This window comes from Rutidosis leptorrhynchoides, unplaced genomic scaffold (assembly GCF_046630445.1).
Source record: "Rutidosis leptorrhynchoides isolate AG116_Rl617_1_P2 unplaced genomic scaffold, CSIRO_AGI_Rlap_v1 contig375, whole genome shotgun sequence".
NCBI lineage: Eukaryota > Viridiplantae > Streptophyta > Magnoliopsida > Asterales > Asteraceae > Rutidosis > Rutidosis leptorrhynchoides.
The window spans coordinates 1-27,174 of record NW_027266613.1 but is presented as its reverse complement, the minus strand read 5'-3'; the positions used below and the strand labels follow the sequence as shown (position 1 = coordinate 27,174).

The window sequence follows — 27,174 nt, the reverse complement described above, 5'->3', positions numbered from 1 at the left end:
ATCTCTAGTGATTTTTTTCTTATCAACTTTGCAACATGTTGTAGTTCATTAGCACTAGTGCGGTGTCTTACTATATTTTCCTTAATGCAATTTTTTTTTTTTATAAAAGTGGCTGAACAGAATTTCATGCTATTGTCAATCTGCATATGCTCAATCCTCTTACCAATCTCTTTTTTTTATTATAGTTCTTAACAGTGTGATCCAACAACAAATCAAACTCATGCCTTAATGCAAAAACACCCATGTGCTTCTCAAGTAGTTGTCCATAAGTATTAGCATGAATATGGCATTATTCCTCGAAGGAAACAATGAAATCCTATGGAGAACCAAGTGAATGAACTTTGCAACTTCGTGTTTTTGTGTATAGTCATCATAAACTACTTTTTTTGCCATTTGCCTAAATCATTGCATATGCACACGTTTAGTTTCTTAGCTACATAACTATACAACAAAATCCTTTCACTCGGTACCTTCAAGCTTCTTTTGAAAAGATGCTCTAAACACATATTTCACAATTCAAACCGTCGAGCAAATGCATCTAACCACTCTATAGTGAAATTCATCATTATCTTCCCTTCAAGCTCATATAAGCCATTTTGCTTGATTTGTCTCATTATCACCAAAACACATCGAATAACCTTCAAATGTATAACAATGCCCGTATGAATCTAGGCCAACCAAAGAAATTATGTTCTACTTGAATTGTTGGAATATGACTTTCTCTAGTTAGCGCTTTCATGGTAATATCATGCATTCTCATTCTAACATCACCACCACCTATAGTATCATTCTTAGCATTGTTCCTCAACTACACTTTTACCATTATCTGTGTACCAATAAGTAGTAAACTAGTTCTTGTTGATGTAGTGTGAAACAAATAACCAGTATCCACAACCCATCTATCAAACAACGAATCCTCAATGATGGACAAGACATAATTAAAATGGTCCAAGTTACTGTTAACTATTGTAGCAATATAATTAGTAGATTAATTCTAATTTGCTTACCCTTCTTGCTCTTTAGCTTATGACAATCTTTAAGATGCCCCCTCTTATCACAACTCCAATAGCCTACACCATCAGTCATAGATCGACTATGTCTATTCAAATTCACACTATTTTTTCTTGCACAAGTAATAGTTCTTCATCTACTAAACTAATACATATTGGTTCACTAGATTCTTTCTACGGATGTCTTCACTTAGAATTATAGTGCGAATTTTATCAAACGTCAAGCTTCTTGATCTATAAGAATTACTAACAACTTTAACAGTAGTATTCCAACTACCATGCAATAAGAAACACAATTAAAGCATGTACATCATTATCAAAGTTAATCACAATTGAACTTAATTGACTAATGACCATATTGAATTCATTAATATGCTCAACAATTGATGCACCTTCACCCATTTTAAAGTGAATTAAACGTTGCATCAATTAGTTGCATAGGACTTCTTGTACATGTTTGATGGAGCAGTCTTCAAGATTGCAATTATTTTCTCTTTTATGATGTTAAATGTGATATTACGAGCCAACATTAGTTGAACAATGCTCTACACTTGTCAATTTAGCAAATCCAAATCAATTTGCTTCATAGACTCTGATTCTTTCCCAAATAGTCTAAGTGCATTTTTCTTTGATACATATAATCCTTAACAAATATCTTCTAGAAACTAAAATCCTCCCCATTAAATTTACATTCACTTTTCTTTCTTTTGTCACCATCAATTTGCTTCAAATCAGCAAATTTGGCTCTAGTACCAATTATTGTGAAAAACAAAAATGAACACAACAACAAACAAAATGAGACCACTACAAGATATACATAATTCGGTTGATGGGACTTGTACCATGGGGAGAGCACTATAGGATTCCACTATAGATCAAGCAATAAAATGAAAATCACAATTACATTCAAGTTACTCAAATACTCTTAGTATTTTCAAGCCTCCAAGCATACCTAATCACTCACACAACATTCCACCGTCATAATTTTTTGTGAAATAATTTCTCAATTTTACAATAGAATTGCCAAAATCCTACCATGAGATTTTTAATTTGAACATTAAAAGGGCTTTTCTATTATATATATAATTAATAAAAATGATAGATTTGATTCTTTGAAGATGGCGTGTTTATTTGTGTCCTCTAAAAAGCAAAAATCAGCTTTTTGTTCTCCCGTTAAAATTCAAAATATGGTTCAATTCTAATAAAAAAATGGAGAAAACTTTTATTTAATTTTACCTGTCAACATTTGTGTGTCAATCATGGGAGTTTTTCAATATTTTCAATTATAAAAAAGGTTATGGTGTATCCGCCACAACGAAAAAAAAATGAAGAACTCAATCCAAACATGCTCACCGTCAAGTCTCTCATTTGGCTTTAAGCGTCACGCACGACCTAAACGGAAAATGCCAATTACCGACAAGTGCAGAGCATATTTGTCAATGTCTACGATAAAGAAAGACAAAAGTACCTTTGAACACATTAAATCCGATATGATCCTTTTATCTCGCTGTTGATAAACAACAGTGTAAATAAAGACATAAATTAACAAATTTGACGCTAGCATCTAGATGTTCGGCAATTTAAACTTTTCAAATCCTAATAAGCTCAGGGTTGTAGTTTTAACTACAAAGTCAAAAATAATAAAGGCAAATAATACTATGTAAATAAATTGATTTATAAAATAGAAAAATTAAATTAAATTAAAGTGGCGTCCACTGTTTACCCTTGGCAAAGGACTGACTACAATGACTCGGCCCTTTTACATTGAGTTAAGTCTTGAAAGGAGTATTCAGAACGTGATTTAATTCAACCCTGCACTAATGAATCTGAAAGGTAATTGGAGTTGCACACTATCCAAACCCTTTGTCCCTGACGATCATTCTCTATCCTCGTCAAGTTAGTTATGTGCCTACTTTGTCTCTAAATTGTATATCTATCGAAGTGGGTGCTGCTTCAACATCATTTGTAACGGATTTATCCACTTATGCCAAACCTTCAAAAGAAGAAAAAAATACTCAAAGAAATGGCGTTTACGATGGGTCTTACTCATGAACCACTTGGAAAGATATCTCACATTTGACGTTATACTTGAAGTGTTAAAAATAATATCAACGTAGTGTCACTTGCTAGAAGTGCATGGTTCATCCTATTTATCCCACGCAATTCTATACCAAGTCAAATATTGATAATAACGCGAATGTTTTACTTAGGAAACACACAACCCAAACTCACAAATAATGTGAGAGAGACCCTATAAAGGAAAAATACTTACTTGTGCTTGATTTTCATAGGACCTAGTACATCACAATTATTGATTTTGTGAAAACTCTCACAAGTCTCATGAAATTTCGACCCAATCCACCGAACCCAGGTGCATGGAGCAAATTTTCCTTGACTTGACTCGAAATGATAATTACCTTAGATACCCGTTTTGAGGATTCAATTTACGTGATTTGGGCAATATCGTTCCGTTTACACGGATCATTCTGCATGGATGCCAAATGTAGCGGGCGCATGTAAGTCTTTGAACGTTGAACGGTGAAAGCTGCACGCGCAAACTGAAAAGTCAAAAATGGAGTGCATTTCAAGCCGAAAGAGAATGAAGCGAATTTAAGTTCCGAAGCCATCGAACGGAGCAGGCGTGCCGCTTGATTTCAGCGTCCAATAAACACCGTCCGATCGCATTTCCTCCCAATCCCGTGGTAAAAAAAAAAGAAAAAAAAAAAACGCATGCCGATGCCGGAAAACTCTCAATTGGCGCTATCACGTGCCATCTCGGGATCACTCAGTTTTTTCACCCTTTTCTTATCGAGAGATAATATTTTACGTATATTTTATGTTCATATGTGCAGGGTAGAGGTACTGTTCCTGAAATAATAATAAAAATCTCTCTCTCTCTCTCTCTCTCTCTCTCTCTCTCTCTCTCTCTCTCTCTCTCTCTCTCTACATAGGTCTGTCATTTTGGGGTCCAAACACTAGTTAAACATACTCAATGCGAAATATTTCGATTTTGAAAGTACTGCTTACAAAAGTAATTTTAGAAAAATTACCGCAATTGAGTACCGATAGCGTTTATTAAAACAATTTATATAGAGCTTCGTTTACTTCGCAAAAAAAAAAAGAATGATTTAAAAGATATTTTCCTAAAAATAATCATATGTATTACTTTTAAAAAATCAATAAATGAAAGATTTTTCACATTTCATAAAATATTTAAATATAAATAATTTTTGATAATGAAAATATTTCTCAATGACTAATTATTCAAGCTATCATTAAATCATCATTTTTTATCGCGAATCAAATTGAGCCATGATAAAAGAATTACAAACATTTTGCTTCCCCACCTAGGAGGGAATACCCTGAATTTTTTACTTCCTAGAGTTAAGACGGAAACATTTTAGGGACCTATTCAGGTTCCACTCATATCATCTATCTCTCATCCCAAAAGTTTCTATTTTTTAATTTTGAATATCTGTTTATTTATTTATTTTTGGTCGGTCACGAACTTATCAATGTTATTTCGGGTAACCAATGCATTAAAGAATAGTTTTGGGCGCAAGGCGAGGATGGCAAAATCAAATATGTCTTGCATTCCACATCGGCAGGGAGGGATCCATACTTAAGCTTTGGGGGGCAGCAATATGCCAATAAATTACCAAGCGACTCTACAGCTTGGATCAACTTACCAAGTTGATTCATAATTCAATTACTGGAAGTTCATTATGAAAATTGATTCCCACAAAAATAACTTAACCTAAGTTTTCACTGGCGTTCATGACATTCCTCCTTGTAATCTATTGAATGGCAGTCAAACGAAATGCAACTCTTATTGTCATGGAAAATCTATCTCAAAATGGTGGGTTACTCTCTACCTCTCGAATATTCGAGTCCCTCTCATTTTGTTCTGGCTTACACCCAAAAAGAAAGAGAGAAAAAGAAAGAAAGATCGACCATTAGTTCGATTTCCCGATTTAGCTTCGCCTTAAAGTCTTAACACAAGAATACCTTACCGTATGATTTCATTTCAATTAAAGACATATGTCTAACATGTTGCTCAATTCCGCTTAGGTGAATGCTTACGTGGCATTCACATGACAATGCTTACGATTAAGATCAAAATGAGAATTAGTTATCTTAAACTAAAAGGAGATAATTTTAAAATTAAGGAAAAAGAAAAGGAAATGAAAGAAAAGGGTAGGTGCATAGAGAGAGAGAGAGAGAGGAGTGCGGCTTGATATAGGAGGCTATTGTCGTTGTCTTGCCATGGTTGCCACCTTTAAGGTTAATAATCATGGGAAAATTTGATTGCTGATGAAGATAAGACAGTAGTTATAGATCTTTGATATATTGATGTATGATGACGATCACTGTCCTTTGGTATTATTTGCCCTCACTATCTATGTCACCCAGTTTAGAACAAATATATCTCGATGATACTCACTAAAGTCATGGAGAAATGAGTTCAGTAATTACTCAATTCTCTATTGGAATTTCACCTTGAATGTGTTGTGAAACTTTTGTGAGAAAAGAGAAGAAATGAGAGTTACTAAAAAAAAAAAGTTGTTATTATGAACAGTTGCAATCCTTGAATGGTTCTGATGATTTTGTGTTATTAATAGACAACTAATCAACAAATACCTTGGGAATAGGTATCTTATTATCCCCACCATCACCACTTTTCATGATAAACCATCGTAACATTTTATGTCAACAAAATAATTTTCTTTTTCAAAATCACCAGTGACCTCTTTTCATAATCAAGAGTCACCCATTTTCCTGATAAAAATTTATTTCAACAGACAATAGTTAATGCCGGCTCAAATTAATGCAAACATTGGCGAGAAAATATGACTAAAAAGAAAACCGCGATTGAATCTCTTTTCAAGGGATTTCTCATGTGAAGATGGTTAGACAGTTGTTAATACGATAACTTCTTTTTTCTTTTCCCTTTTTTAAATGGTTAAAGTTGAATACAAAATTTATCGTCATAGATCTACTATCCCTACTGAATAAAACATGAGTAACTCTGTAGGAGGTAATTAAAAGAAATTAGTATCCAAGTGCTTATTATTTCCAAGATTAGCAAGTTATGTTACATCCTCAAAGTGATAGTGCAATAGTCTTATTAAATCTTTAAACAAAATAGGCCAACGTTATCAATTATAAGCTCTAGACTAAAAGGAACAATGATAATTTTAGAGTCAATCTCAATAATGATTCTTTATTATAATTACTATTTATATTTATTTTGGGTGTTAGAAATCCTATTTTCTTGTACCAAGCAATCTTAGGGTGCGTTTGCTTCATGGATAACTCAAGATTTGAAAAGTATTTTTCATAAACTAATTGGTTTATTGCTTAGAAAAATTTATCAACGAAAATGTTCTCATCATCGACAACTATTTTCATAGGTGATGACCTATTTTTATCCATTTGCTTTCCTAAGCGATACAAGCAATTATTTTTTGGAAAATATTTTTCTAATTTTGAGTTTTCTATGAAAGAAAACACCCTTAGGCTTCGTTTGTTTGGCAAAAAATAAATGATTTAAAAAACATTTTTCTAAAAGTGATTATTTGTTTCATTTGTAATAATTAGTCAACGGAAAATATTTTTATTATTGACAACAACTTGTGTCTAAACATTTTTGTGGACAATAAAAATATATTCTATTTATTCATTTTCTTAAGTGATATAAATGATCATTTTTATGAAATAAATTACAAATCATTCATTTTTCGTGAACAAACCAAGCCTTAGCTGTGCAATTGAGCAATCTTAGCGGTGATTGAGGTTGCGGTTGAGTCGTGTAATTATTCTCGATGAAAATGAGATATTGACCATTGCAACAACCTGCCTTTGCGTCCGTTCTTTCTAAAAAAACTGGTCCAGTAAGAGGACTAGGTTTAGACTCATCCCTTTTGTCAGATAAGGTCGAACATAATTTCTACGCCCCTCAACTTTTGTCAAAATTGTCGGGAACGACACTCCTGTGTTAAAGAAAGTCACTTCTAACAACCTTATTGACAATTCTTTAAGCCAAATATACGAGACATGATGAAATTACTTCAATATATATTTCCCTAAGTCAAATAGACTAAAAAGCTCGAAAATGAACATGTCTTGAGCCTAGTGTTTTTCAACGCGAATGCTTGGCTAATCACAAAATAAATTTACTCGATCTAATTGTCTATAGCAAAGAAGCTTGCCCTCTATGTAAAATTTTCAACCGGAGCTTAAATATGCTTTTGATGAAGAGAAAGCCATCTTAGATAGACAGATATCGTACCCAATTAAATACCTCACCAACTTCTCAAATCGAATAGCATGAGAGTTAAGATTCAGGTAGCCGACCATCGCGTATATGAGGGATAAAAGCGGAGTACCTAATTAGAAAAGAGCTGGCTTATCGTCCAACATTGGGCATCTTCATAGATCAGCAGCTATCAGCAACAAGAAGGGAATGGTGGGTCCCAAGTTGATCTCCCTCGTTGAAATGCTAAAGTGGATGGCGTGACGCTTTTGTTCATGCGTACTCAACTCCGCCCCATGCAAGAAATGGTGGGAAAAGGCTCATCATCATTCCTTATCATGCCCCTGGCATGAGCCATCTTTTAGGGAAAGGTAACAAGTTAAACACCGCCTCCCTCCCCACTTTTGTGGCCGATCTCGTGTCCTTGCCCTTCGAGTGTTGGTTTCTGATGATCCTAACAAGATCTGAGCTGGTTTATGACGATCCGGATTCATTTGTTTCTTGTCTTACGAGGAGGATGTGACGTGACGTGACGGAAATGATGGATGAACACGAGTAAAACTCGCAAATAAGTTCGCAATTGCAATTTGGGAGAAAATTTGTCTTGTGGTATTTTTGAAAATAATGATAAAAGCTGTATATAATCTCGACACGAGCAAATGAGTATTCGGAAGCCCTCGGTGTGGCAAAATAATCCGAAAATAACTTTATGCTGTTTAGAAGTTTGGAAATAGTGTAGAAAATAGACCTAAAAATAGGAAAGGAGGCATGATATCCATGAGCACAGTGGAGCTTAAGGGCTCAAACAACAGCAAACAAGTTAAATTTGTTACATTCAGCATAGTACAAGAAATGAGATTCCCCTATTGGTATTATGAGTGTCGTAATTTTCCCAAATCAAAAGTTATGGCCCATTTATCAGATGCTACACGAGTTTGTGGTTCAGTCCCCCTTTGGCTTTCTATTTATCTGAACGCTCCATAAAGTTTTTAATAGCCACGTTTGTGTCACGAGTACAATAATTGGACTATCCTATGCTCTTGGGAAGTTTAACTACTGTTGTTATTATTTCTGTCAATAATCCAAGGTCAAGCATAAAACCTAGCTAATTGGAGAACCCTAGCCTTTTGTCAATGTAGACAGCTCTAATTAAGAGTAGTTTGCATGCAGTTGAGAGACTTTGAATAAGTAACATCTAGTTCTTGAATTGGAAATTTCTTGATGCTCTAATCAACTTCGCTAATCTTGGGTGTATCATAGTTGTTCTTTTGCTCCATTTCTTGATTGTGCACATTGAAACCAAATGTAAAAGTTTGAACTACCTTATTGCACTATGTTATGCATTAGCTTAACTTCCATTTCTCTATGTCATTTTAGTCTTAAACCTTTTGAATTTGTCAATTTAGTCATAAACCTATTATCCGAATATTTGGCCAAAATGACTACATTGAAAACTTGTCGAAAGGTTTAAGATTATTTTTGTAAATCATCAAAATATTTAGGATTAAGTTGTTATAATATAAATGTTCATAACTAAATTGCCATCCATATAATAGATTTATAATTTTTTGGACAATTTTCCCATCTATTAATTGTCTACTTATGTTTACTTTGATACTAAATACATGACCCCGCTTTGCATTGGCATGTATTGGCGAACATACTTTATTTTGATTTTTTTTTCTTTTTGATATTTTAAAACTTAACAGCATCTCTCTTTATCTATTATTAAAACATTTTTAAATTGTACTTATTTTCGAAAATAAACTAAATATTAAAACATTAATTTCTCTGCTAATTTTTCGAATCAATTTCGAACTATGTGAACTTTAGACAAATTGTGTTCATTTTAATTAACTAAATAGATTTGCTTGAGTTGAGAATAGGCGAGAACTAATTATCAAACTGATTTGTATTACATGAAGAACAATATTCGATACTTGATGAAATTAGCAACAATCATAATTAGTTTTGACTTAGATTCTATTAAGTCAAAAAACACTAAGCTAAGTAATGATTGGGTCACGTAATACATTCAATAGAAAATACATCCAATTAGGTAACGAAATCTTATCTATTACATTCCTTAAAACCAAATCCCGCCAATAGCATTCGCAATTTCATATTTGGCAACAAAAAATGTGATCCGATACTCAATATAAAGCTAATATCAAACAACATTCATTTTTTCAGCACTTGCAATTGTCAATGTTTAACATTCAGTACTTAATTTTCAATTTTACCAAACAGGCCGTGTTTGATAACCTCATTAAGTGCTACAAAATAAAATATTCAACACATGCTAAAGCTAAGCTTTTTTTGATAATGTTAGTTATTCTTGACTTGAGGAATTCGATTTAAAAAATTCGCTCAATGGAATAATTCATGATGCCCTACTTAATCTATTCAATATAATAATAATATCAACAATTATGTCAATAAAACCTCCAAAATCATCCCTAATTATTTGTCTGGCAAGAAACTAATAACAACTCGTACTAGGTTTTGAGCTACTATTAGACACTATTTTAGCACTTGAAATCCATACTTAATTTCAAAACTTATTTTTAAATGTTATCAAATGGGCCATAAATTTGGATAAAAGTTGCAATTCTTGAGAAAAAAAGTGTAGGTCCTCCACAGTCATATCGTCAACCAACAATAGCCATCCAACTTTTATACCTATCACTATTCACTTCTTAAATAATGCACCGTTTGTTTCATAAAAAATAAATAATTTAAAAAATATTATTCTAAATTGATCGCTTGTATTGCTTACAAAAATAAATGAACAAAAAATATTGCATCATCCATAAAGATGTTTTGGCATAAATTATTGTTAATAATGAAAATATTTTTTCATTAATGAATTATTTCAAGCAATATAAGTAATAATTTTAAGGATTTTTTTTTCTAAATTTTTTTTTTTCTTGAAACAAACGGAGCTAAGCGTTTAATAGATTGCCAATGAACATTTTGAATAAGTAGTGGACATTCAACATTTAGTAAGTTTTTGGCACATTATTTAAAACATTGTATCATAATTTCAGCAAACATTATTTGTGTGTTACTCCTTTTTTTTTTTCAGTTGGCATCTACCAACAACGTAGAATTATTGTAAGATGGTCCAAGAACCACCCAATAACTCCTACTGATCCTTCGCGGCAGCTTTAACTACAATAAATGAAGAATAAAATAATATTGGAAAAAGAAGAAGGACAATGTGAAAAGTAAGGAGAATAACAATAGAAGTGTTAAAAATTGTGTACGGTGCTTACTTTAATACTAAATATTTTTTTTTTCAAATAACTTAAATGCCAACTCTAACTTGAGTTGCTAGATATCCAATTTTTCCATATTTTATTAATTTTCAATCTGACGTGACTCACCAGCATACTTAGTTAGCATATTACCCCTAAATGACGAATCTAAAAGTTGTAAATAGTGACATTTTGAGTACCAAATTTTGTTTAAATTATTCGCTTCAATACCAATCATTGTTAAAAATCGATCATTTTAGTGCCAAGCACACTATATGGAAATGATATGCTAAGTCATATAAATTTTTTAATTGTAAATGTCATGTATTATTTTTTGTTAGAATTTCTTGTCATTGGCACTTAAGTAATCGTTTTTTATTTGATTTGACACTTAAAAGGTTCGTTGAAAACTTTTGATATTAAAATGAACGTTGTACACAATTTTTGGCATTTTCAATATTTTTCTACCGTAAAATGTAGTACTTGTACTCTTAGCTAATATTGAATTTTGATTTTTAAACTTCAATATTGTTCAATTTGGTCCTCATATTATTTTAATCGAACTCACTTCGTCTTTCTGGTGTATTTAACTCTGCTAACCTTTTTTGTGACATTTATATTCAGCCATGGAGTCCACTTTTGCTATCGTGGTTGTACAATCGGGAGTGAGGGAGGGAGGGGTAGGGCTGTGGCCCCTTGCCGCACTCTCGACCCGGCAATGGTGATACCACCCTTCATCGCCAAGCATTCACCCTTAGGACAGTCATGCGAGGGACGACTGACCCTTTCTCTAAGGTGGGCGAAGGTGCTTGCCCTTATCAGCGGCCGCTCAAAAGTAGGTCACTCATGTCAAGACCCTCCAAGGTTTAGGATAAGAATATTTACATTAAATCATTAATGTTTTTATTTTAAAGTTGTACAATGGTAAGGTGTAGATTATGATGTTTTGTGAACATATATGCAAATTTCCCCCATCATATATATCATGAACGTCAAAAATTTTAACACATTATACATTATGTGAGGTTATGGGCATGCAAGTACTTTATAAAATATGAAACATCATATATAGAAAATTCTCAAAAAGAAAAATTAGACTAGAAGTCCTTAATGTTTCTTTACAAAGTACAATCTAGTCCTAAATCATTCAAAATCTATGTAATTAAGTCCTAATTTCACCAACCATAGCATCCATGCACTGAATTTTGGTTTGCTTGTCAAATTAAACATGATTTTGGCCATAATCAAGTAACAAAACACACGAACGCAATTTATTATTTATTATATTACTTGGTTATGAGAATCAATAGAAAAAAAAAACTAAACTTAAATACGAAGAATTAAAAGAAAAGGGGAAAATGACTCAAATAGTTCATGAATTTTAACTCAGTGTGCAATTTAGTCAATGAATTTTTAGTTTGTTCAATTTGGTTCTTGAATTTTAACTCAATGTGTAATATAATTCATAAAATTTTAATTTATTCAATAAAGTCCCTGAAATTTTTGTACATGTTTGAAATAGTTATTAAATTATATGAAAATGTTCAATATAATATCCAGTCTTGAATTAATGAAAGAAGCACATTGAACATTTTCAGGAGATTTATGGATTATATTGAACATTACAAAAATTTATAAACTATACCGAACAAATCAATAGTTTGGGGATTATATTGTACATTGGATTATTGCACATTAAGTTAAAATCTAAAAATTATATTAAACAGAGTTAAAGTTTATGAACTGTTTTTTTTGGTAAGGTAAAGTTTATGAACTGTTTATGTCATTATTCCAAAGAAAAATAATCTTTAATTCGCATGCTCTACTCTAGGCATAACCTATAGAATCTATGGTCAAAATAATACTCCATTGCATAACTGATCAAAATGGTTCGAATTATCAGAGTCTGGACGTCGCCAACGGCGACGATACGACTCGATTGCACGAATTTATAAGAGGAGACATCATGCACCGACCGAATCACGCACAAGTTACTCTCATTTTTTAGGAATTCAATTAATGCCCGCAAGGGAACTGACAAAAAAATGCAGCGGAAGGGGGCAGATGGGACCCACGGAACAGGGGCACGAACGCACGACTGCGGACTAATGTGGGACTACTGGAGTAAACATACACTCCCCCTCTTTTCTTTTCTTAGTAGACTGCTCCACTCTACGTGAAAAACGACGAAACGGCGCGGAGGCTCACCAGACGCCCCCAAACATCTGCGACTGCAACACGACACGTCGTCTTCCACGTTAACGTGCGCCTCCTCTGATCTCGTATTTGTCGTGTACCTCACGCGTGACCGATCCGGTCAAATTCATCAGAAGCCGAAAAGCAGGACCAAGGAATACTTTTTTTTTTTTTCCGCCTCCCCACCCCCTTCTTTTGTTTTTCCATTTCTCCCCCTTTTCCCTCCTGTTTTTCCATTAAATAATTCTAATGGACGATATATTCATTCGATCAGATGTCATGTCAAATTATGTATTCCCATTTAGGAATCTACTGTCGTCGGACGCTTTATTAAATTAGCATTGACACAAGTATTACAGCGGCAGGTTGGATCGTTGAAAATTTAGATTTGAGTTTATCTTTATTTTAGATTCCAAGCACCGGCGAATTTACTCGTTCACTTATGAATTTTTTTTTTTCGCAAATAAGCGTAAAGAAGGAAGTAATCAAGAAATCTTCACAATTTTTTTTCCCTACAATGATTGTTCATAATTAAGTGCTTCGGAAAGTGAATTATTGTGGGCTAAGCTTACTTAAGAAGCGTATCAAGGAACTTGCGCTTTGTCACAAGTCTCGGCATGCCTCTCATCATGCCTTTCTTTCCGACGGAAGAAACGAGTTGAAAGAAAAAGGGGAACCGCCCTTAAAGAACCAGGCGAAAGCCGGAGCTAATGGGAGAAAGGGAGGACGAGGGAAGAAGAAGGCAGGCGCAAAGCAAAAGGAGAAAGAAGGGAGGGGGGCTGGCGATGCGGACCCTCGTAATCCACGTGCTAAATTGCCCCGTTCGCTCTTTCCAGTAATGCCGCCCCTGCCCTCCCCGCTTTTTCAAAAAAATCTCATCTTTCAATCTCTTTGGTGAACAAAGTCGGCTCTCTCTCTGTCTCTCTCTCGGGCGCGCGCACCCGTATCTTTCTCTGTACTGTTTTAAAGCGTTTTCGTGTTCTCATGGTCTTTCTTTCTCCCACCCATTTTCACATTTCCTTTTTCTTCACCTCTCCTCCCCCCTCTGCGTTCTTTTCTTTTTTATTTTTTTTCCAGTTTCATCGTCTCTCGCAATTTAAAGCTGCAAGGATATCGCCACTTATAGCAGCGGGGCAGCGTGCGCAGGATAAGAGCATGCACACTTTTCCCAATCCTCTCTCACCCATAAAGAGAGAGAGAGAGAGAGAGAGAGTGTGTGTGTGATTTTTTTTTATAAAAACTGAGAGAGAGAGAGAGAGAGAGAGAGAGAGAGAGAGAGAGAGGTGTGTTCATTTTCATTTAAGGGTTTGATATCCAAGTGAGATATTACAAGTATGGTGGGTTCAGCGAAGCACTTAAACACGAGTATTTTGGTGTAAAATAAAAGCCAAAAGTATATAAGTAGAAGGCCCCATATAGAGAGAGAGAGAGAGAGAGAGAGAGAGAGTTTTGTGCTTTGGGAGGCGTGGCTTGATGGAAACTGATGGGGGTTTTCTTTCCTGGGTTTCTCGGCAAGCGAAAGGAATAAAAACCTCCTCCTTCCTACATTAGGATTGGCCTTCCTCACAGTGACTTTTTGCAGGCTCTGATCTTTTGGATTCTTTCTTGTGTCCCCAGCTCCGGTTGTCTTTTCTTCGATTTTGGAATGTGAGAGTTCCATACAACACAACCCAACACACAGACAGATGGACAGACGGACAGTCGGCAATTCTTAATTTTTGTCATCCTCCTCCTTATTTTCCCAAGGGACATGCTGATATGTCACTTCCTCGGTTCGGTTGGTGCGTGATGAAAAGAGAGAAGAACGTTCTTGGGTTTTTCTGCCGGTGGAGGACTAAGAATGGGACCATTTGATTTCTGGGTTTTGGTCTAAGAGTACAAAATGACGGGTTGTTTCTTTAAGTTGGGGTGGTAGAAGTAGAGAGGGGCAGGGATAGAGAGTTAGAGAGAGAATAGAGAGAGAAGCAAAGAGATGGGTTCTTCTGCAGAGGGAAGCATCAAGACTGGAGGGCCTGTGACTGTGACTCTACCGCAGCCTACTCTTCTTGAAGAAATGAAGCTGTTGAAAGAAATTCAAGATCAGTCTGGTTAGATTTCCCCTCCCCCCCCCCCCTCTCTCTCAAAAAAAAAAAAAAAAAAGGAACAGAACAGAAAATGAAAAAAGAGAACTTTGCATTCTCTTCGACTTCTTTGAAAATTTTAGATTCTTGATGAAGTTTAACCTGGCAAGTTTATGACAGAGCTTCCTCTGGCTCATACTTTCACTTTGTTCTATAGAGTCTTTGGCTTAAAGCAGTTATTCAGATGTTCCATCTTTTGGTGCCTTGGGTTTTGATTTCATATTCAGGAGCTCGAAGACAATAAATTCAGAGTTATGGCACGCTTGTGCGGGTCCGCTTGTCACATTGCCTCAGGTTGGAAGTCTGGTGTATTATTTCCCTCAAGGACACAGTGAACAGGTTTGCATTTTATGTATTTTGTTTCAATTTGTGACATACATACGAACACAGAGGGAGCTGTCTATTCTGGGCCACTTCCTTTTTTTCTTCCTTGGCCTCGTGAGCTTCTGCTTTTGTTCCTCTTGTGAGCTTCTATGAGAGATAAGAACTTGCACGTGTGTGCTGCCTGAAGTTATTCATGTGCTCATGCTATTGAATTGAATCTTTTATCCCTGGATTTTCCACCGTGACTTTTCTCGTTGTGGCTCAATACAAATTTTCTATTAAAGGTCGGTCTGTGGAAATGGTGGTTTCTCAACCGGCTGATGTAGAAAGTTTGACAATTACAGATCGCCTGCTGATTTTCGAGATAGGAACTTCTAGCGAGCTTTAATTCTCCATACTTAAAGTTTCACAAATGTGTGGGTACTACGGAAGTTTACTCGAATTCAAAATCTCTTTACTAAAGTAAATGTGAAACGTTACTGCATTTTCTACTGCCTGGGGTTCTTTTTATTCATGAGAGAGAGAGAGAGAGAGAGAGAGAGAGAGACAGAGCCCATCAGGAAGAATAGGATTTATAAACCGACTGTACATGCTGTTTGGTAATTCATTGCTGGTAAAGGCCTCTTTGAGTGCCTTTATAATGGTTTTCTGAGATCCAGTTGAATTTTTTAGAGCTATTATCACTATGCTGATTTAGTCCATATGGAGCACTAGTTGCAGAGTTTATATTCTTGTGCTGGGAATCACGTATTTTATGTCTTTCCTTTTCTGATGAGATGCTTATATGTTGCTGATAGGTTGCAGTCTCTACTAAAAGAACGGCTACTTCACAAATTCCAAATTATCCAAATCTCCCATCACAGCTTATGTGCCAAGTTCACAACGTGACTCTCCATGTAGGTGATTTTTTCTGTTAGACACCTAACCATCGACATTTTTAGATTGGTCTCTTGGCAATTTCATACAAACTAGTACTTATTAATCTTGTTTTAAAATGTATAATAGGCCGACAGAGAGACAGATGAAATATATACTCAGATGTGTCTTCAACCTGTTAATTCTGTAAGCCCAGATGCAATTTGATTCTAACTTCTCATTTTACAAAGCAAGAAAAAGTTCCAAAGTCACAGATCTATTGTTGGATTAGGAAAAAGATGTATTTCCAGTACCTGACTTTGGACTAAGGCCAAGCAAACATCCAAGTGAGTTCTTTTGCAAGACTTTGACGGCGAGTGATACAAGTACACATGGTGGCTTCTCAGTGCCACGGAGAGCAGCAGAAAAGCTCTTCCCTCCATTGGTGATGCTTCCTAAATCTTTAACATTGAAGCTTCTTGGCACTGTGGTAAAGCCACAAGCAGAGGGCAACAATTAATTTGCATATTAACTTTGCATTTCAGGATTTTGCAATGCAACCACCAACTCAAGAGCTTGTTGTTCGAGATTTGCATGATAACACCTGGACATTCCGCCATATATACAGGGGTGAGAGTCGTTAATTGTGCAAATTCATTGTTAAATATGTTATGCTCATTCTGAATTACTTTTGCATGTTCATGTCATTATTATCATTGTCCCTCGTGCAATTGGTTTTTGCTTTCTTGAGTAATTCCGTTTGTACATTTTCAATAGGACAGCCAAAGCGACACCTTCTTACCACTGGGTGGAGCTTGTTTGTTGGTGCAAAAAGGCTCCGAGCAGGCGATTCTGTTCTATTCATTAGGTATTTTCAATTGCGTTATCCACTCAGTTTAGCTCAATGAGTTCCAGAACTGTTTGAGTTCTCTCAACTGTATGAGATTTCTTGTGGCTTTTTGTATGGTGAAATTGCTGTTCTACCTAGATAATTTCTTGACTTCCATAGTGAATACAGGTGATGTTGTCATCAAGCGAGTTAGGTTTGTCCTAGTTTAGACAAAAGCTTCAAATAAATCATTTATCTGAACTCTTACATTGGGCTGCCTAGTGACTACCATGCTTCATCTATAGTTGTATTACTTGCTGGACCGTTGTTCTAAAGTCCAACTTTTCATCGGGAGTCACTTGGATATGGGGCTTTTAAAATTTTCTAGATATAGTGCTTCTGCAATTTATTTGTTATGATCTAATTTGACGATTGCTTACTCAAGAAGAACTTTACATTTCAAATTGCAGAGGATGCTTCACAAATAGGTTAGTTGAGTCGTGTGATCCTCCATTGTATATTCTTCCCAAAAACAAATGAGTATCTCTTTTCTGTGGGAAGGTTGTAGGCCTTCACATAAGACGTGTCAACACAAGATGTCTTTTTCCTTTGAAGCTTTAAGGTATGAAGGACAATTACTTTTCTCTGTTAGGGATGAGAAGTCACAGCTGATGGTGGGTGTAAGGCGTGCAAATCGCCAACAAACAACATTACCATCGTCGGTTTTATCAACAGATAGCATGCATATTGGTATCCTTGCAGCTGCGGCTCATGCTGCCACGAGTCGAAGCTCATTCACGATTTTCTACAATCCGAGGTTTTGTCCTATCTACCCTAGTCACATCTTGGCTTTTTCCTTTTTGTTTCTTCATCCTAGTTATTGACTTTTTTGGTCTCTCTTATCACTCCAGGGCATGCCCGTCGGAATTTGTCATTCCTTTGGTTAAATACAGAAAAGCCGTATATGGGACTAGGATTTCTGTTGGCATGAGGTTCGGCATGATGTTTGAAACTGAAGAGTCAGGAAAACGCAGGTAACTTTCTGATGATTTTTCCAAACATGCTTCTTCTTTTAGTGGTTTTTATCTGAGTATTTTAGCTGTGGTTTCAAAGAACATCCATAAAATTAGCATTTAGTGAAATTTTGCTCTTTCAGATATATGGGTACAATAATTGGCATTAGTGACTTGGATCCACTACGATGGCCTGGATCAAAATGGCGAAATTTGCAGGTAGCTTTGTTTTCTTCTGAACCGAACTGTGGACCATATGTTGCTAGTTTCCTAATTCAGCTTCTCACACTTGTGCAAACAGGTGGAGTGGGATGAACCGGGGTGTGGTGATAAGCAGAATAGGGTCAGTCCATGGGATATTGAGACCCCAGAAAGTCTCTTTATTTTTCCTTCTCTGACCTCAGCTCTCAAAAGGCCACTGCATACTGGTTTTATGGGTATTTCTCTTGCATTCGCAAACTTGTTATGTGGCCCAAATGTTTAGTCATCCTTGCTATTGCATTGATTGCTGCATGAATCAACCTGCAAGACCTTGCAGTCACACACTACTGTTTTTCCTACTTTCAGGAGGAGAAACTGAATGGGGAAGTTTAGTCAAGAGACCTCTTATCCAGGTTCCTGAAGGTGGAGGCATGAACCTTCTTCCTTTTGCTTCAGTTCCAAATCTGTGCTCGGAGCAGCTAATTAAGATGATAATGAAGCCTCAACCTCAAATTGTGAACCATCCTTCTCTTCCTCAAGATAACAATCCTAAGGTCATTCCTGGGCATGAAGTGAACACTATGCAGGGAACAGTGAATCAGAAGCCACAGGCTTTCAATACAGAAAGTGCCATTCCGCCAAAGCTTATATATCCTCATCTCTGTCCTGATCAATCTAGTGCCATGGGTCTGTCATCTGAAGTTCATGTAACTAACAAGGTGCCGCCTCCGTACAAGACTGAAAATCAAGCACCGGTAGAGACAAAGGATGAAAAGTTGAATGTAGATTCCCACCTCAAAAAAGATGTACTAAACCAAGTACCTTCGACCTCCACTGGAGAGCTTCCAGAGGAAAATATTGCCTCTGGTCCTTCCAGTCAACAAAACCACTTAAACCATCCGATAATCCTCAACCAGAACCAGGGTCAAATTCAATCGCAGGCCTGTTCATGGCCTCCACAACCCCTGCAGATACCCATCGCTGATTCTAATGTGCTGCATGGGTCATCCCCTTTTGTAAACCCTGATGAGTTGATGTTCTCTTCTACAAATAAATCTGTAGCTGCATTAATTAGATCGCCAGGCCCATTTTCCGTTTGTGGGTCACAAGACCCATCTGCCACTTTTGGAGATCCAGTAGGCCAATTACCTTTGATTAGTCAGGAATTGTGGGATCATCAGGGCATTAATTTACGCTTTCCATCCCAAGGAGACCAACTTACTCCACTTCCTGAGCAGGACCCGTCAAGCCTTTGTGGCATATCCAATTCAGTTTGTTTGAAGGATTTATCAGCTGAGAGCAACAACCAGAGCGGAATTTATAGTTGTCTTAACTTAGATGCTAGCAATGGCGGAAGTTCTGCAATTGATCCATCTATCTCAAGTGCCATTTTAGACGATTTTTGCACAATAAAGGATGGACCTTTTCCGAATCTTTCAGATTGTTTGGTGGGCAACTTCAGTTCAAGCCAAGATGTTCAGTCTCAGATTACTTCTGCAAGTCTTGCAGATTCTCAGGCTTTCTCAAGACAAGACTTCCCTGATAATTCAGGCGGTACATCTTCGAGCAATGTTGATTTTGATGAGAGTAGCATTTTGAAAAACAGCACATGGCAGCAGCAAGTAGCCCCACCTATGCGCACCTATACTAAGGTATCAAATTGCAGTTTCTGTCTGATTGGCTGAGCAACACTACTTGATTTTTTCTTCATATATCAACATTTAGAATGCTTATGGTTGTCAAAAGGTTGTGTACAGTGACTTTTATTGGTTGGAAGTCGGATAGGCTTGGTATCTGTTTAAGTAGATGTTTTATTCTTGTTCCCTGTGCTCTTGATCAAAGCTTCTGATGAAATCTCTGGAACAGGTTCAAAAGGCAGGATCAGTCGGAAGGTCGATTGATGTGACAAATTTTAAAAACTATGAGGAGCTGTTATCTGCGATAGAATACATGTTTGGACTTGAGGGGCTGCTAAATGATCCAAGGGGCTCTGGCTGGAAACTGGTCTATGTCGATTATGAGAATGACGTCTTGCTTGTTGGTGATGATCCTTGGGAGTAAGTCTTTTGACTACCCATTTGTTTACCCACTGATTGTGGCGATTTCTTTTACTCAAAATCTTTGCAATGATGAATCACTTTTTTGACAATTACCAAAGGGTGCTAAAAAAATTTTCAGCAGTCATTACAACCTGTTAACCTTCTGTTCTTACCTTTACCCGTGTCCTAATATTTGTTGCTCAAGTTTGCGTTTTGCATTATTTGCTAGTTTGACACTAAGTTTGAATTTTTTTCCTTGTTTCTTTAACAAAGTTTGATCCCTCATCTTCTTATTTTTATTTGTTGAAAAAGATAATACTTGTTTTGTTGGTAGCCATTCTCAACCTTGTAATTAATCTTTTGGCCAAACATAGGTTTTGTAATTAATGAACTTCACAATCTGCATGTTGTGCAGGGAATTTGTTGGCTGCGTCCGATGCATCAGAATTTTGTCACCTGTGGAAGTTCAGCAGATGAGCGAAGAGGGAATGAAGCTCCTTAATGCCTCCGCAGGACAAGTAGTGAATGCTACTACGTCTTAACAAGCAACACAAAAAGTTTATTTATGGCTCTGCTAACGCTCTGCTTCCCGCCTTTTTTTTAAGCTGCAAGCGACACAGTAGAGTGAAGAAGGAACATCTCGTGGGGATCATATCTTATTTAATAGGGACAATTTGTTCTGTAGAGTAATCTACTCATCAATGGAAGAGCCATGTTCAGTTGGTTGCGAAACTTAGAAAAGCAACTCCAACTCCGACACGTATTGTATTCCCTGCATCTAGGCAAAATCTGAGCATCTGTTTTTGGATTTTAAGGTACTTCTAGCTTGTGGCATGTAATAAAAAGAACCAGGTGTGGTTGTCCAAACTGTAGCAGAGTTTAGTTTCTGGTGCCTTTATGACTGAAGTAGTGATATGGTGTTGCTGTTGTATACATATTCACAAGTAATTATGAGGAGATTTCCGTGAGATTTGAAACCTTAACTGCTCACAAGACAAATGAGTTAACCTTTGGCTTGGAACTTCCCCCATTGTGTGGTTAGATCCTGATTAGTGCATGATATATCCAGCTCTGTCAGAGCTGAAGAAGCTTGTGATGATGGAAGCTTAATTGCTGGTTTGTACCAACACGGTAGCAAGAGCGGCTCCTTCATTGGGTTAATTCCACTTTGCCACTGTCATTTCAAAGAGCGCGCCTTGGTTGTTACTAAGTCCGCGATTGCTTGGAGGAGTAGATACCGTGATGTTGTGTCGAGAGCTTCCTTTGTTACGCGATGCTTAGCTATTTACGACCGCTCCACCTATGTTCAGATAAAAATGTCCTGTGGTCTAGTCCAACTCGGTGCTCTCATCATGATAATATAGTTTCTTGAGCAATGCTCCCGCCATTAGTTTTACGGTGCTTTCAGTTCTCCGCTTTGCGTGTTTACAGCATGAAATACACAAGAAACCAGCATTCCTACGTTCTGAATGTAGCAGATTCAGTGTAAAATAGTTGTCTGAACTTCGAAGTGGAGCAGGGATCTGCGGCAAGAAGCAATGTTGCTGAACTAAAATCAGTTTCACTACATTGGAAGGCAGTGAATTCCTGCTGCTAAAGGTTTCCTTCTGTTATCTCTGGTCTATGTTCTTCATCTAGCATTGGAACTGAATGAGTTTATGAATGATATTGATATGTCCACATTTTATGGGTAACGCATGAGAAATCTCTACTTTTATCGGGAAATTTTTTCCAGTTGCCACCATACATTCTGAATGAATGAACTGAACTATTAGTCCGACAGAGCTCTCAAACATCAAAATGCAAATTTTTTCTTGATTTGTGAAAGATACTTCCATTTACTTGTTATGGATTGTTAAGGATTCTCCTCTCGCCATTCTTCAAGGCTTCAGATTCATGGATAAAGATATTCGCCACTAATGTTGCTACAGTTGCTTGTCCATGGACACCACTAATGTTGTTTCGAGGAAAAAAATGTATCAATAAGAATTTGAACTGAGCCTCGCATATGTTTAGTTCGTAAGCCCAATAGCTTTATCCTATTGTTATGAAGTTAGTAAAGCGAATCCATTAATAAAGTAAACGAGAGAGAACTTTTCAAGTGACACGAAATAAGTGAAAGTATGGGAAACAAATTTTTATAACTTCTCTACAACTGTTCAAAGAGTTTCAGCTAAGGAATCAAATACGTTATGCAAGGACAACTTTCAAGAACCATCTGTAATTGCGAACTCATTTTAACTTGTACACTTCATAAAGGAAGACCAAAGGGGAATTGCGCGACTTATGCGATTTGCATATCATAAAACAACAGATGCGTCGTCCTGAACAAATTCCTTGCCGTAAGTTGACTATTACAACATGCCTAAGCATACATTCCAACAGTTTTTTTTGTCAGAGGATGCACGAGTACAAATGTTAATCGAAAAAGAAACAATTTCATCATGGAGGGAACATTTCTGGGCTTAGATCACGCGAAAATCTTTACGTTCATGGGCGGTCATCGTGCTGGTAAGGTCAAGATGATTAAGCACTGTACACATCTGCATAAAGAAACAGGACAATCACGTTCCATCCTGAAATTGATAGCATCACGCCACTAATTCAGCGTGTTAACAAGTCATCTCCGTGATCCTACTTCTCGAGTCCTTGCCCAGAGGCAGCTTGTGGTGAGGCAAGAAGCTTTCAGCTCACTAGGAGTGTTGGGCCTCGATAGGTCGAGGCTTTCGAAACGGAGAAGCTCTGTTCCATCTTGGCAAGTTTCCTCTGCCAAGAATTCGATCTGTTGGAGGACATGAAGAAGTAATAATTGGGCAAGAAAAAGGAGAGAGCTCTTATAGCCACCTGTCATATTTGCATGTTTTGGCTAGAGGACACTCGGACAAATGCGTGACGAAGCGAATTGCACGTTTACAGCCAAGAGGCGCATCTTTGGCCTTCTTGAAATTTGAGAGAATCGGCAGAGAAAGAAAATCAGAAGGATTCACTTAGCCAAAACCGGAAAATAACGAAAAAGAAAGAGACAAAAGAAATAAAGAAAAAGGAAATAGGAAAGAGTTGAGACGAAAAAAGAGAAAGGAGCGACCGTAATAACGAGGGAGAAGAACATGAAGCAAGAAGAGACCGTAAAGAAAGGAAAGAGAACTTTCTCGACACACGTTTTGGACTCTTGATAAGCCAGATCAATTTCGACCGGTAAGGACTCGAGCCCTAGGTTCATGTAATCAGAGTAATTTTCCATGTTAAGAGCATAAATTCGGGGTTATGTGAATTATGAACTGTGGGTTCCGATTTAGAAGTTGTTAGGTTCTGGAGTTTTGTGGAAATAATAGTTTAATGGAGCCATAGGGTTTGATAACAATTGATTCTACCTTATTTGATTGAAACGGATTTTTCAAATCATACATACGAGTTATGCGTAATGGACAAATACATGAAATGGAGAAGATGGATGTTCGCTATAAACAAGTTTCTTCATTAACACATAGAAGTTTTGGAGTTGACAATGAAGCATAGTTTAGTTGACTCATTCATTTAAGATGGGTATTAGTTGGATTTTGATATAGTTTTTTTTTCTTTCAATTAATTGATAGGAATACAAGTGCGTTGTCTCAAGTGCGTTGTCTCAAGTAGTCTTCATAGGTTGATTTTCAACTTTCTTGGTGATTAGTACTTATCACTTTTTGATTTTATAAAACTCATGTCTAGAAGTGATGGAAAGACATGTCATGAGTTAAAAATGCATCACATATTTGATATTTCTTTGAAAAGGAAAAGTGATGTTTATAGCATATATGATGCATAATTTCAGGTTGGTCATTTATTACCTTATATGTTATTTGAAATGGTTTAGGAAATGTTTATGAAAGGAATCGCAAAAGATTATTTATATTGAGAAATGTTTTATGTAACGTATTTTACTTGATGAACCTAACTACGAAAGGTTATTTGATTTGGATTGTGAGCCTGACTTATGAAATTAAATTGTAGATTTGGATTTGTGGGTTATTGGAATCTGGAGAATGTATTAGTGTATTATGCTCATGTCACTATAATCAAAACACATTGAGGGAGTAAGTATGCATATTATTATCAAGACGTCCTTTTGGGCTGAACCATTGGCTAATATAGGTGGAAACCTAACTAAGAAAGACAAATCTGGTTGCCTTCGTCACAAATTTTAAAAGTGACTATAGTTAGATATTGAGGATGGAAAGAATAGAATTGATCAATAGAATAGATTATTGATGTGTGGTATGAGATAAATCAATGGAATGGACTATTGATGTGTAAAATGAGATTAATCAATGAAATGTACCATTGGTGTATGATTCCATGTTGTTGATTTAAATAAGCATTTCTATCACATAAAAAGTTTTGTTGAAATTTTTTTTACTCATTCTCGGTATTATACGTGTTAACTGGATTTGAGAATAATGAGTTTCTGGTGTTACTTAGTAAATATGAATGGTAAGCCCTTGATATGCATGAAGAGTTATATACTATTTACTGAGATGTGATTGCTTACCCAATTCATTCCAATCTTTTTCAAGTTCTTCAGCTAACAACAAATAGAGCATGAGCACCACTGGCCGTGGTGGCTCCGCTGGGTAGGCTTCAGGTTTCCAACGAGGAGGTCTGGAGTTCGAAGTCCCTTCAACTTGCGTTGAAGGGAGGCTGGTGGATTGCCGCGTGGCGTCTTAAGTGGGTTGCCGGGGGTGGTGGGTCCTCCCACTTACGCAGCCCCCTAGGTTTACCCCTCCAGCTACCGGCCGTGCGGAGGGTTCCTGGGTCACCAAAAAAAAAATAGAGCATGAGCAATATTGATGGGGAGCTTTTGGTAATTGGATACGTTTGAAATGGTATTTGTTCAGGTTTACATTTTTAGTGTGGGGAAATATATTGCCGATGAATTTTAGAATTTGATCATGTAACCAAATAATAAGCTTGTCAGTTATATATATATATATATATATATATATATATATATATATATATATATATATATATATAACAGGTTAATGTTGGTTATGTTTGTGACTGCTTCTTTTGAATAAGAGAACGGCCATGTCATTTTCTCTGCTCTTGTCAGATTTGGGGTATGACAGCAGAAACTTGTTTTGGGATGAGATACAAGTTCTTCTGGTTCTGTTGGAGCGAGTGGGACCAGGGTTGCCGCGTTGGGAAAGCATGCCAAGGCGTGATGGTAACGAAAGACACGAGACTGAGCATGTCGCGAGCTGATGAACAGAATGATGCTGATGCTCTTGAATTTCACTTTTCCGTCCCCTACAGATTGACCGGTGAAATACAAGAGAGGGAGGATGAAGGCAAAGTAAAGGCAGCACTTGAAATGGACTGTATTTAACAATCAGGAGCGAGTCATTCATTGGTTGTTCTAAAAAGCTTTTAATTACTTTTTTGGGGGGATCGAATACAACGCATGTAAAGGAAGAAATTACGTTTGTAGATGAAATATATGATGTGGAACAAAAATGTTCTATTAACAAAAATGTAAAGAAAGTAGAAATAGAAGAGATTGCAACGTCAATTTACAGTGGTTCAGCTTTTCCACTTGGACAATTTCACCATCACCACTCTTAACAGTCCAAGAACAAAGTTGGAATCTACTAAGGTAAAAGTTGGAGTTTCCAACAGTGTTTACCGATGAATTTGTCTTCTCTCGGAGCATTATAATTACTCTATATTTGTATAAACACTTCAGTCATTGCTCAAGCACTCTTACAATGATTTCAGCACACCCTCACAGAGAATTACAATAAGAAGTCACCTGGCTTTTCGCAAAAATAAACAATAGAAAAGTATACGCAAGCTTTAGAGAGTGTTGACACCCCTAACTCTGCCCCCCATCTGCCCCCATCTACATAAAATCAATAAATTTGACCTTGGGTTGACCGGGTTTAACTGAAGATCGACCGATGAGATAATTAGCTCAAAACACATTTTAATCCTGAAAAATGGGCTGTGCATAATCAAACAAACTTTTTTAACATTGATATTAATATCTGACCCTTCGGGATAGTACGCTCGTTTATTGTAGTGTTGGGAAGATTGCGATGTCCCAATTTCAGTTGTAGATTGATACTAGGGACCACAAACATCCCAACGCCATGTGGAAAATGTCATATCGGCCATGGTTGCAAAAAGTAAAAAAAAAAAAAAAGCCTTGGCATAGAAATGCAAACTGTAAGAAAACAAAGTGGAAGCGAGAAGAATATCGAGAATAGAGAGAAATGTATTCTGTGCACTTCATTGATTGTTTCAATATACAAAGAGAATTAAATAATACAGAGGATGTTCATTGAAAAAGAAAGTATATCAGATCTAATCCTAGTATATCAGATCTAATCCTAGATTGATACAAAATAATCAATTACAATCTGGAAAATATATCCATCATAATCTGGTGGATCTTTGGCATATCTCCCAACACTCTTCTTCAAGCTGGTGGCTGGTATATGTCTAAGACACCTAGCTTGCTTATGAGATATGTATGCTGATGTTGACATAAAGGCTTGGTGAATATATCTGCAGGCTGTTCGGTAGTCCCGATTCCTCTTGTTTTGATTATCCTTTCTTGAATCTTCTCTTGAGTAAAGTGACAATCGACTTTTATGTGTTTTGTTCTTTCGTGTACTATTGGATTTGCCGCAAGTTTAAGTGCAGAATCATTATCACAGAACAATAAGATTGGTCCATTGACTTGTACTTCGAGATCCAGAAGTAAGCCTCGTAACCAAACTACTTCACACATGGTCTTGGCCATGGATCGATACTTAGCTTCAGCTGATGATAGAGAGACAGTGGACTGTTTCTTTGTCTTCCATGAAAGTAATGATTCCCCAAGTTTGATGCAGAAACCAGTGATAGATCTTCGACTCATAGGACAAGTCATATAATCAACATCACAATAAGCCGTCATTTCCATGTTGCAATCATGAGAAAGAATAATCCCAAGTCTTGGCATGTCTTCAAATATTTTACAACATTTGATGTAGCATTCATATGGGACTGTTTTTGATTATGCATGAACTAACTCAGTGTCTGGAC

The 27,174-nt window shown here is 36.5% G+C and overlaps 1 protein-coding gene across 1 annotated transcript; it reads left to right on the top strand.

Annotated features, from left to right (window-relative positions):
* The first annotated feature begins 14,694 nt into the window (after positions 1-14,694).
* Positions 14,695-20,645, top strand: LOC139883254 (auxin response factor 5-like). Its single transcript, XM_071867462.1, has 14 exons — positions 14,695-14,804; positions 15,070-15,181; positions 15,964-16,062; positions 16,172-16,228; positions 16,314-16,466; positions 16,567-16,651; positions 16,799-16,889; positions 17,503-17,667; positions 17,762-17,884; positions 18,007-18,082; positions 18,165-18,300; positions 18,431-19,716; positions 19,931-20,121; positions 20,519-20,645. Exons 1-14 carry the CDS (start codon positions 14,695-14,697, stop codon positions 20,643-20,645), a joined length of 2,811 nt encoding a protein of 936 aa, XP_071723563.1.
* Positions 20,646-27,174: the final 6,529 nt, after the last annotated feature.